The sequence below is a fragment of the Ammodytes marinus genome (assembly GCF_949987685.1).
Source record: "Ammodytes marinus genome assembly, chromosome: 4".
NCBI lineage: Eukaryota > Metazoa > Chordata > Actinopteri > Uranoscopiformes > Ammodytidae > Ammodytes > Ammodytes marinus.
Genome location: NC_137233.1, coordinates 21,740,507 through 21,752,911, shown reverse-complemented (window position 1 = coordinate 21,752,911; position 12,405 = coordinate 21,740,507). Strand labels below are relative to the sequence as shown.

The following is a 12,405-nucleotide window of genomic DNA, read 5'->3' as shown; positions in this document are numbered from 1 at the left end:
AATTTTTTTATACAACGGTTTTCAAAGCATGCGTTGTCTGGGCGGCTTCCTGAACATTACAGCGCTGCAGGAAATTAATCTGTTATACATTTTTCTTCATTCATTCATTCAAACTGATGAAGGCTATACCACCGAATAGAAACATAGACGTCAGACGCACGCCCATCTATAAACAAATCAATGTCCAGTATAGGGAGACACAGCCAATGTAGGTGATAAAAACACAGGATGTGGGTATGTCATGGAAAGCTCTTTAGTGCGCTGGCAAAACTGCAATGTAAAACCAAAACATACGCAGATCAAACCCATAGACAGGTTTTTAAAAAATAGTCCTTGGTTCGTACCTTGGTGCGGACTTCAAGGTGTGAAAGCCCCATTAGAACCTTCTGATCCCATCCTTTCAGATGCATTCATGCTTTTCCTACAATCCACATAGTCACACTGTACCCTGCTTACCTTCTTATAACAACACATAAACAGCAGTCTCATCATCAACATTTAAAGCCGTTTAATAAAAGACGATTCAGCTCTTCTGTATGTCAGCATGGCAAACTGGACCACAGCAGTCAAACTAACAGAGTCCTGGTAGCACTGCCTAACGCAGTACAAGTATTTATGGTTGCACTGCCTGATGCAGTAAGTCTTCATGTTCACCACTGATCCCCGGTCAGTTACCATGCAGGCTGTAAAAAAAATGTCTCTCTGTATATTCCAGTCGTGACCAAAAACCCGGACAGGCCTTTTTCTGCTTCAAACAGCTGCTACGGTTACATTTTCCTCAGCAGCAGTGTTGATGGTGACAGCATTGGCCATGGCTGTGTGGTTGAGCGGAGTGTGTGGGCTGACTTTGGCCAGGCGCATCTCCTTGCTGTGGGCACAGAGCTGGCAGGAGGAGCAGGCAGAGTTACAGCAGGGCAGGTAGCGACAGATGCTAACCCGCCACAGGAACCAGCCAGGAGACCAACAGCACCAGCACAGCAGCACACCGCCTCCCAACACACCCAGCACGATGTAGAGAGCCCACAGGGACAGGGGAGCAGGGGAGTCTGGGTGGGTAGGACACGGTACATAATTATATACATACAGCTCTGAAAAAAATGAAGAGACCACTCCAAATGTTCAGCGTCTCTCGTTTGACAATTTACAGGCATATGTTTGAGTAGAATGAACATTTTGGTTTTATACCATAAACTACTGACAACATTTCTACCAAATTCCCCCCAAAACATTGTCATTAAGAGCATTTCCATTAAGTAATGTAGAGATGAAGAAAAATCCATACTGGTCTCTTAATTTTTTTTACAATACCATTTGATAGTACTTAAGTATCTGATTTTGAAAGTATTTAAGTAGTAAGTTTATTTGTGCATGTATGATCAGGAAATTGTACTTAAAGTATTGAAAGTCAAAGAGACTGTTCTACTTTTATATATTAGTTTATTACTACTCATGCATTAATGTAGAAGGAGGTTTGTAGCTGGAAATAAACTGCAAATAGATTTTATTTTATTTGTGGATTTAAGTATTTACTTTAATTCGTAGATCGATTGTTTGCTTGGTAATTTTTTTTTTGGCATATTCACATAAAGTATTACTATTATCCAAATAGTCACAAGAAAGTAATACATTTTTGACAGTCCTGTTAATCGATTAATGGACACATTTTTCATCTGTGCTTGTAGGCCTATAAACTGTTGGGTAGCATACAATATTTTATAATTATTGCTGTACTGGTTGTCTGTAACAGTCATTTAAGCTACTTACAATCCAATAAATGAACTGTCCATATTGATATTGATATCTTAGAAAGTAAAAAAAACTAAAGCATGGCCACAGGTTGCTATACTGCATTCATCTGTCTGTTCATCCTGGTGTGGTCTGTCACTGTGGGGAAGACCCAGGGTGCATTGCAAATGGATCTAAGCTAATAAACAGCTATGTGAATCCCCATTCTCTCCCACTCTCATTTAAACATTCCCAACAGAAGAATAGCTGTTTTCTTATATAGGACAGACTTGGCCGGCTCCCAATGAGTAGGCTAGCTGGCAGGCTGACTCACACAGACTCTGTTTACACTCTGACACTGCAATAGAGACAGATCACTCAAAAGGCTGCTATCTGCCGGGAGCATCCATCACCATTAATTGCTTTACCATGCAGTCTCTATATTCTCAATGCTTTACTTTCATTTGTTTTATGCCCCAGTCATCAGGACAGTTTGCATCCAAATAGGCACATGTTTACCAACCAACCAACCAACCAACCAACCAACATTGTGTATTACATACAGTTAGGGGTATCACAGACTAAGGGTGTATTCACACATGCCGTGTTTAGTTCGGTTGAAACGAACTCAGATGCACTTCTGCCTTCGGTGCGCATCTTTTAGGCAGGTGTGAATACAGCAATCGCACTCGGGTGCGGACCAAACAAACGCTCCGAGACCCAGCTGAAGAGGTAGTCTCGGTGCGTTTCCAAACGCACTCTGCTGCAGTTCGTTTGTGGTGTGAATTTGTTCGGACTCGATCCGACCCAAATGCAGGAGGCAGTGTGCCTTTTCTTTCTTTTCTTTTTTAATAAATAGCCGTCAGCTTCACATTATGGGAAAGTGTTGTTGTCGCCATTGTTAGGAAGATTAGTTGTGGTTTGACCGGGAGCCCAGAACAATATAAATGCTGAATGTGTTCAGCGATCAGCGATCAGATGAAGGAGAGGGGCGTCTCTCGCACAGTGCCAACAGGTTCACGCTGCGCAAGAAGTGTGTGTTTTTATTTTGCTTCCCATGTACGGGACCGTCAATACTATCCCCGTGTCAGTTTGGAGCTGAACTGCGCCGACCCAGCTGATACACAGCTTAATCAGCTGAGTGTCAGCTTGAGCCTATTCTTCTCGTGTGACGCGCATCCAGCACCAAAAATACAGTAAAAATTATGTTTCACATCGTAGGCTACAAGCCACATAACGTGGCATTGACATAAGGCTACACATTATGACCATATGAAACAACAATAATTTTATGTTTTTCCTCTTTATTTATAGGTTAGATGTAGGCCCTTTTATTATTTTTAGCCCCATATTATATCAATGCTATATATTTCGCAGTTTAAACTTCGTGCTTCCTGTTTCTCTCCACCCCAGAATGTCTGTCCAATGAATGAATGACCTCAGATCACATGTGGTTTTGCTTCGTAATGCTGGTTCACTTGCAAAAGGGGCAATATGAAAGTGGACCACACCAAACAAAAAAAATCAAAACTCTATTTGGTCTGGACCAAAGCAAGTGCACTAGCGGACTTTCCCAGTGTGAATACACCCTAAGAATTTACATAGTCATAACTGATTGGTTAAGTCTTGCCTATACTCAACCTATGGTTGAATTACGTTTTTTTCATCTGCACATTGATCCATATTCTCATTTGTGACATTGGCGTCCACTTTCCACCGGACAAAGTGGCTGAAACACCCAGTTACAGTTTGGCTCCTTGGCTTTGCATACATATTTATTTTGTTGCTACTTAGTCTACCATTGACACACACTAAGAAGTTTGATTAAAAGCTCATGAGTTATTTTTCAAAGAATGATAGAATATACTGAGAATATTATCCTTGTTTCATAACCAAATTTAGCGACCATTAGACTGTGAGATTGGCAGTTCGATCTATTTGTCCAATAGCCGACTGTTCGGGGTCACCCCTACATACAGTATAGATGTATGTAGTGTTTCAACCACTTGAATGTGTAAATGTCTGTTTGCACTCACCTGTAACTGACTCGTGACTGGGAGGGCTGTCTGACATGCCACAGTTCATATGTGAAGGATTCAGCACTGTGGGATGGTTCATCAAAGGGAGGGGTGGAGTGGATACTGCCGGTGGAGGTTCAGGAGTTAAAAGCTGACCTGCTGATGATGGACAAGTTTGGGTTAACAGTTTGAATGTTTTGAAAAATTACAATAAATATCTCCCTTAGATTATTATATATTATTACAGGGCACTCATAAATCCTGAATTCTGATTGGTCAATCACGGCATTCTAAAAGGTCAGATATTTCCAGCTAATGACCCGCTGTCCAGGATAATTGACGGTCCTTTGCTAAGGAGCGTACGTCGTCGTATTGATGGATCACTTTCTGTCGCATATTGACATAGTTACCGTTGCTATGGAGTAAGGTCCGACCATTTCTGGACCGTAGGCAATAAAAACATTTCTAAATCAATAAAATTTAGAACTTAAAAACAACATTTTGCTTCAATTAATTGGTTAATTTAGTTAGTAAGGATAATGTATAACGGGTCACGCTCTGATAACACGCTGCGATTTCGAATGAAAGGTTTGAAGCAACAACTGGTCAGACTTTGAGCAATCTGGAATAAAACTTCCGCCTGTTTATTTCAAAGTCAAGTGTTACCTCATGACCTCACTAACCTCTACAGCCCGTAGTCAGGTTTTCCTCCAGGTCACTCCCATCCCCACAGTTGTCCAGGCCTTTGTCATCACACACCAGGCTGAGGGGGATACACTTCCCATTCCTGCAGGTGAAGTAAGGCTCACTGCTGCACTCTGACTGGTTAAAACCTGCACAGGAAGATCACAGTATAGAAAAGAAGGATCTGAGTCAGCCATGGAACCTGTACAGCCGTGAGTGTGAGTCTCGTTGATGGCAAAAAGAAAAATAATGGCTTTCTAAGAGTTTCCTGAAATCAAAACCTGATTGCTGATGATGGCAATATGGATGTTTTTGTGGAATAGACACAAATACATGGCTCAAGGTCAACAGTATAACCACTGGTCTCTCTATCAGTGTGCAGGTAATCATAGCAACAACATGGATGTTTCATGCTGCAGTACCAGTAAAAGGTGGAGTCAGCGATTTCTGGAGAACGCTTGTTGTCAAAATCACTGTTTGTCAAAATCAGGGAATATCTCCTCACGATCTGCTACTTGTACATACTTTGTGTGCACTGCTAAAAATAAATCCAGTGTTAATACACAGCCTGGGCTCTGTAAACCGGTATGTTAAAAAGGGGTATTTAAACAAAGGTGGCCACCGTTGCTAGCGACATGCTCATTTACAGAGCCTAGTCTATGTATTAACAATGAATTTTTTACCCAGCTCCCACACACAGTACAGACAGGTAGCGGATCATGAAGAGATATTGACTGATGTTGACAAAGAGTGATTATAACAGCAAATGTTCTCCAGAATCAGTGATTGCACCTTTATCATTCACTGGTAGATCTAAGCTATATCCTTGAGCTTCAGACACACTTACTGTATATGGAAGATGATTGAACATATCCTTAGTTAAGTGGCTTTCTTATGTGCTTGATAATGCATTCCATTCTCAGGTCATCAAAGTCAACATACTTTGGTAACATGTTTATGTGTGTGCAAAAATCCCATCCGAAGACAACGAGCATCAGTGGACTGTATGGGGATGGGGGCATGTGTGTGGGTGGTTGACGTTCTCACCCAGTCTGAAGGAGGTGAAGTCCCCCACAAAGTCCACTCTGGGCTGTGTGCCGCGGGTCACCAGCCTGAGGGTCAGGTAGTTCCCTGTGGAGAGCACGGGGCGGGGCGGGCTTTTCCCACACAGAGGAGGGCCCAGCGGGGGCCAGCTCCGGTCCTGACCGTCATAGAACTGGAGGTATGAGCCGGCGTGACATGGGTCCCCCTCTCCCCCTGAGCTCTGGCTGGCCGAGGGGGGCTCGGAGCCACGCGGGGACTCGGGGAAGACAGGGGCCGGGCTGAGCGGGGCCACGCGCAGCAGACTGTACACCAGGAAGAAGCGGAAGTAGAACTGCACCTTGTCCTTAGGGGAGCCGGCCTGCATGGTGAGGTGACAGTCCGTCCCCATGGTCACAAAGTAGTACTTCTTGGACTCCTGGTGCGAGTTGATGATCATGCCGTCGCCCCGGATGGTCTGGCCACAGAAGTCCACCACATTGACTGACAAGGAGAAAAGACACCAGACAGAGACAATGACAAATTGAGACTTATCTCTTAAATCCTATAACCCAAACCCTATGTATGTTTGCCCTTTTTTTTCATCTAAATGACATAAGCCTGTAAAGAAGCCTTTTCCCCCAGATATTTACACATATAAGTTTAATGATATCAAGAGAAAACATTGTCTGATGTGTCGAGATAAAAACAATAACATTTACATGTAATTAATTGCGCACACACACACACACACACACACACACACACACACACACACACACACACACACACACACACACACACACACACACACACACACACACACAATATTTGGCCCTACCCCTAGGGGGTTAAAATCTTCCCCTATGAAATGTGATGCCACTACAAGACCGCTACACCTTCAGTAGTTGTCGGTGGCGTGACAAGTGTTGCAACGAGTTACCCGACTCAGCTCTAGGAGACTATACTCTACAAGATACTAGCCATGTTTGATGATATGAATGATAAATCGAAAGGACATAACGACAAAACATAAATGACTAAACTAAGATAAAACAATGGTTAACCCAAAGTTTCACATCTTTATCAACTAAAGAAAAACTATTTGTGTCTGTCTTTCTTTCCGTCCACCATCTTCTTTCTGAAGATTGTCAAAGCTTTATGAGAGATGACTCTTGACCCTTGGTGTGGAGTGGAAGTCTGGGGGAGGGCTGAGGAACTGAGGCCCTTTGCACTATTCAGAGGGGGAGGGATCAGGGGTAGGGTATCCTCCTATTACATCGATATGAAGCATTGTGTAAAAAAGATTAAGCCCTGATTCTACTGGGATATGGTTGAACATAATATACCACAACCCTCATCAACATATTAATTGTAAAACTATTCATAGAGCATATGCAACAAGCTACAAAGAAAACTACAACCCATGTATTTGTCATTAGTTCCTGGTAGGGCAGTTGCTCCGCCCCCAACCGTAAGACTTTTCAGAGTGTGACAAGGATGACCAGGATGGAACTGACCTCCATAACCTCTACACTCGTTTATCAAAGACCTCCATCAGCCCAGCAACAAACTGCTGCTGTCTGCTAGACTCTACAGCAGCATCCGCTCTCACAACACCAGAGACAGAGACACTTTCATCCAGAAGAGTGTTAAACTCATGGGCTGTCAACCTCACCACATGATACTTTACAGCAGTTGACTTCTGTTAAAAAATGTTGACATCAGTCTATGTTTACACATGTTCATAACGTTTTATCTATAATACAAACAACTGCTTGCAACTTATAATCGGTGTATATTATAAACATCCTTCATCTATACATTTGATTTTTTTGTGTTTATTTAGGTCTTGGGTGGTGCTCTCGTCACCTGTTTTTCTCTCTTTATAAATGTTTTCCTTTTCTTTATGTTGCACGGATGAAAGGAGCCCTCAGACTCAAGCATTTCATTGCCAACAATCGCAAGCACAAAACCCAATATCGAATCTTGAATACTCTCGAATGTTATTTTTCAATTCTATAGGAATGTCACTTCGGATATTTCTTGACATATTCTGTATAACATCACAGTAAACACTGAACTCAGCCATGCGATCATCAGTGTGTTGCTCACTGCTCATTCACAGGCGGGACAAAGACAGATGGGGGTGGGCAGATCCGGGCTGTAGCAAAACCCCCACCCAGCACCAAGCAGCCCCTGCCCCAGCTCCACAGCAGGGCCAAATAATGAGAAGATTTACGTCCAAGCTGGAGTTTATTAGCTCAGTTACCCTGGGAGACAACTAGATTCCCTTGCACCGACCTCCAGGAATTTCCCCAAGCCCCAGAGCTCGTTGGTGGGAAACCAGCTAATCCCCCTCTGCAGCGCATTAGTCATATACAAAGCCTCTGGGGGACACTGTCCCAAACATGGGGACCACAACACACCAAGGCCCAAGTTAAATGATTCAGCCCCTCTTTTTTTAAAACTATCATTGTAAATGGAGTTTAGAGAGTACAACCAGAGGGCAGGTGGGAGCCAAGGTTCACTGTAGTGAAAACATTTGTCTGAGAAAAGCATTGTGTTAGAAAAGAGCAGCAGCAGTAGCCTCACTGTCCCTCCATGGGTAAGCCTAACAGTGGTGACTAAACACTGGCTTCCATTGTATCACATTAAACCTAAACTGAATCAGACACGACACACAAGGTTAACAGTGCATTCAGAAACATGAAGCAACTGGTCTAATGGGGCTACAGCAGGGTGGGCCCTTATACAATATTGTATTATGAGTTTGAGTTCATAGGCTACAATGTACATAATCAAATAAAAGACTAAGTCTTGGAAATCATGTAAGATTTTCTGAAATATTGCAGAACAGTTTATCGTTTTTCAACACTGTCCACAAAGGTCTCACACAAGATAGATAGTTAAGAGCTATAAATGCAAAACAAATATCAGGTTATTTGGACATTGTAAGTCAAATAACCAAGTAGGCTAAAGGTTAAGACAGATAGTGTGAATATTGAAATAGTGTATGTGAATAATTCCAAGGCGCATGTGAGAAGAATAGACCACGAGCTCTGCTGCAAACCTCACTTAAAACATGTATAATCTAAACGAAGCATCTCTGTCCTGTGTGCTGCAAAGAAAGCACATATTGGATCACAAATCACTGCACATTCTCTACTGTTCACTGGTCTCTAACCTTATTTAAATGACTGTGTGGAGGTCTGAGGGGGACCATCTACAAAAGCTCCCTGCAACCACTATAGTCACAAGTTCAATTTCAAGACGCTAGCTGTTCACAGCGCAATAGAAAGTCAACGCATTTCATTTGGTGGTGTGAAACTGTGGAGTGGTTTGAGCACAGAGCTAAAGAAACGTCCAAACATCATCCATTAAAAAAAGAAGGTACAAAGCAATGATTTTCAAAAGATACAGGGAAGAGGGAAGGGATTTATACATTATGATGAATAATAAAAAAAAACATAAAAAAATATGTAAAAGCAAAGTTTACATTCAAAATAGTCAGCAAAAATGTAAGATATAGGCATATGATTTTCAAGTGAACATCAGTGGGGTCCTTTTGAACTTAAACAAAAGAAGGCCAAACTTAAATATGCTACTGCTTTTATTACAGGGGTTGGTAACATAACATTGTAGTGGGTCTAATTATCATATAGCAGTAGGCCTATCTCAATATCCAAATGTTCCAATATTCACTTAGCTTAAGTACACTGTGTCAATGGGGAAAAGTTACCGCTTGTAATAATCCCATTGCATCAAGTGTATGGTGTATTTTACAGAACTCACGTTGTGACAGCCTTTGGACCAATAGCCTATAAGCCAACGAAGTGATTCGATTTTCGTCAAGGTAGGCTATACAGAGATAGCCTGCAGACATATTATCACTACAATGAGTTGTTAAAACAACACACTATACTCTGCTATTGACATCGGAGACAATAACATAGCTTTACCAAGCTCGTCACAAAGAGCGTTAATACGCACAGAGGGAACTTTCGATCCAAAAACGACATATCAGTGAATGAGGAGAGTTCGTTCAATTGCGTTACTGAAAGCCTTACCCGTATCGATAGCTGTGACGTGGATAGTCATGGAGCAGATGAGTAGCAGCCGGCAGAGCGCACGCGGCCAACAGCTCAATAAGTCACACTCCATCGTCCAGGGCTGAGAGCAGAGCGCACAGAGAGGACACGACAGTCAGTCCGCTCACTGGGGAGACAGCAGCACCGTCATTCTAACTTCAACAACCTTGAGTGCGCAAAAAGCTGCAGTCGACTTATAGAATAGCCTAGAGAGCACAGAATAGGGGGATCTATGATCTATCTATCCACGGACCGTGGAACGCCTAGCTGTGTGTGAACCCGCTGCCGCTCTGCTTACTCTCCATCATAAAACACGCTCTGGCTTTTATTCCGCTCGAGCCTCGATCCTCGCTGTCCCGTCCTGCTCATCTCCATGACAACCCCCATCCAATGATGAGCGAGAAAAGGGCTCCCGCTTCAACAAGTTTCCCTACTTGATGTGTGGCCTAAAGCTTCTCGAGTTTACCACTATAAACTCTGCTCCTACATACTGATGTGGCATCCCCAAACAAGGAGAGTTTCTCTTCTGACGCAGACCTCCAAATTGTTCAAATGCGCGGGCTTCTATTTCCTGCTCACTCAGCACCCTCTGCCTCTCTAAGCGTTATGGACAATTTAGTAAAATAAGGAGATTAACAAAAAAATCTTACAAAAGGTTCATTTTTAAAACAAACACAATCAAAGATATCAGACATTTTAAAGATCAGTTGGAAGCATCTAATTGAAGTAGCCTTTACAAAATTGATTTAGGCCTACTAACAGGATTATAGGGCCGTGACTTACAAGAGGTACTGTAAACTGTGTCACTACTTCATCACTTATCAATGCAGAACAGTCATCAAATAATCAAATGGTTTGAAAATGCAAACAGGCTCTGGCTTGCAGTTGGAACTGAACTCACCATTGGTTTTTGGGAATTATCTGTTGCTGTGTATTCAAAAAAGAACAACATAGAAACATAAAAACGAATTGAAAAGAGAGTATACATGGCCCTTAACAGCCAGAAGAAGGTAAGAATAGCTTTGGAGTCAGCGGTGAAATGCATAAAATACAGCAGGGTTAAGGCTTTTTTTCAAGGGTCCTTCTCATATAATTAGCATATTGTGATAAAGTTGATTATTTTCCATAATGTAATGATAATAATTGAACTTTCATATATTTTAGATTCATTGCACACCAACTGAAATATTTCAGGTCTTTTGTTGTTTTAATACTGGTGATTTTGGCATACAGCTCATGAAAACCCCAAATTCCTATCTCAAAAAATTAGCATATCATGAAAAGGTACTCTAAACGAGCTCTTAACCTAATCATCTGAATCAACTAATTAACTCTAAACACCTGCAAAAGATTCCTGAGGCTTTTAAAAACTCCCAGCCTGGTTCATTACTCAAAACCGCAATCATGGGTAAGACTGCCGACCTGACTGCTGTCCAGAAGGCCATCATTGACACCCTCAAGCAAGAGGGTAAGACACAGAAAGAAATTTCTGAGCGAATAGGCTGTTCCCAGAGTGCTGTATCAAGGCACCTCAGTGGGAAGTCTGTGGGAAGGAAAAAGTGTGGCAGAAAACGCTGCACAACCAGAAGAGGTGACCGGACCCTGAGGAGGATTGTGGAGAAGGGCCGATTCCAGACCTTGGGGGACCTGCGGAAGCAGTGGACTGACTCTGGAGTAGAAACATCCAGAGCCACCGTGCACAGGCGTGTGCAGGAAATGGGCTACAGGTGCCGCATTCCCCAGGTCAAGCCACTTTTGAACCAGAAACAGAAGCGCCTGACCTGGGCTACAGAGAAGCAGCACTGGACTGTTGCTCAGTGGTCCAAAGTACTTTTTTCGGATGAAAGCAAATTTTGCATGTCATTCGGAAATCAAGGTGCCAGAGTCTGGAGGAAGACTGGGGAGAAGGAAATGCCAAAATGCCTGAAGTCCAGTGTCAAGTACCCACAGTCAGTGATGGTCTGGGGTGCCATGTCAGCTGCTGGTGTTGGTCCACTGTGTTTTATCAAAGGCAGGGTCAATGCAGCTAGCTATCAGGAGATTTTGGAGCACTTCATGCTTCCATCTGCTGAAAAGCTTTATGGAGATGAAGATTTCATTTTTCAACAAGACCTGGCACCTGCTCACAGTGCCAAAACCACTGGTAAATGGTTTCCTGACCATGGTATTACTGTGCTCAATTGGCCTGCCAACTCTCCTGACCTGAACCCCATAGAGAATCTGTGGGATATTGTGAAGAGGAAGTTGAGAGACACCAGACCCAACACTGTGGATGAGCTTAAGGCCGCTATCGAAGCATCCTGGGCCTCCATAACACCTCAGCAGTGCCACAGGCTGATTGCCTCCATGCCACGCCGCATTGAAGCAGTAATTTCTGCGAAAGGATTCCCGACCAAGTATTGAGTGCATAACTGAACATAATTATTTGAAGGTTGACTTTTTTGTATTAAAAACACTTTTCTTTTATTGGTCGGATGAAATATGCAAATTTTTTGAGATAGGGATTTTTGGTTTTTCTTTACTTTTTTGCCAAAATCATCAATATTAAAACAATAAAAGGCTTGAACTACTTCAGTTGTGTGTAATGAATCTAAAATATATGAAAGTCTAATGTTTATCAGTACATTACAGAAAATATTGAACTTTATCACAATATGCTAATTATATGAGAAGGACCTGTACAGTATGTTTGACGTAGGACTGAAAGTCTGAAAAGACTGTTTGTGTTTTCATTTGTCAGCACTTGCATCTATTATGAACTGGCTTGGTGCTATAAAAGTATGAAGCATTTTCTATATTGATACCTGCCCATCAGTGTAGGGGTCTGCTAAACTATCTGTGCCTTGTTGAGTCATAATGCCCCCTTG

General features: G+C 42.5%; 1 protein-coding gene across 1 annotated transcript; it reads right to left on the bottom strand.

The window, feature by feature from the left end:
• Positions 1 to 750: 750 nt before the first annotated feature.
• ldlrad2 (low density lipoprotein receptor class A domain containing 2) lies at positions 751 to 12,393 on the bottom strand (the record flags this gene model as incomplete). Its single annotated transcript, XM_080026582.1, has 6 exons — positions 751 to 1,046; positions 3,762 to 3,902; positions 4,427 to 4,576; positions 5,475 to 5,951; positions 9,518 to 9,620; positions 12,343 to 12,393. The coding sequence occupies 6 exons, from the start codon at positions 12,391 to 12,393 to the stop codon at positions 751 to 753; spliced, it is 1,218 nt and encodes a 405-aa protein (XP_079882708.1).
• Positions 12,394 to 12,405: the final 12 nt, after the last annotated feature.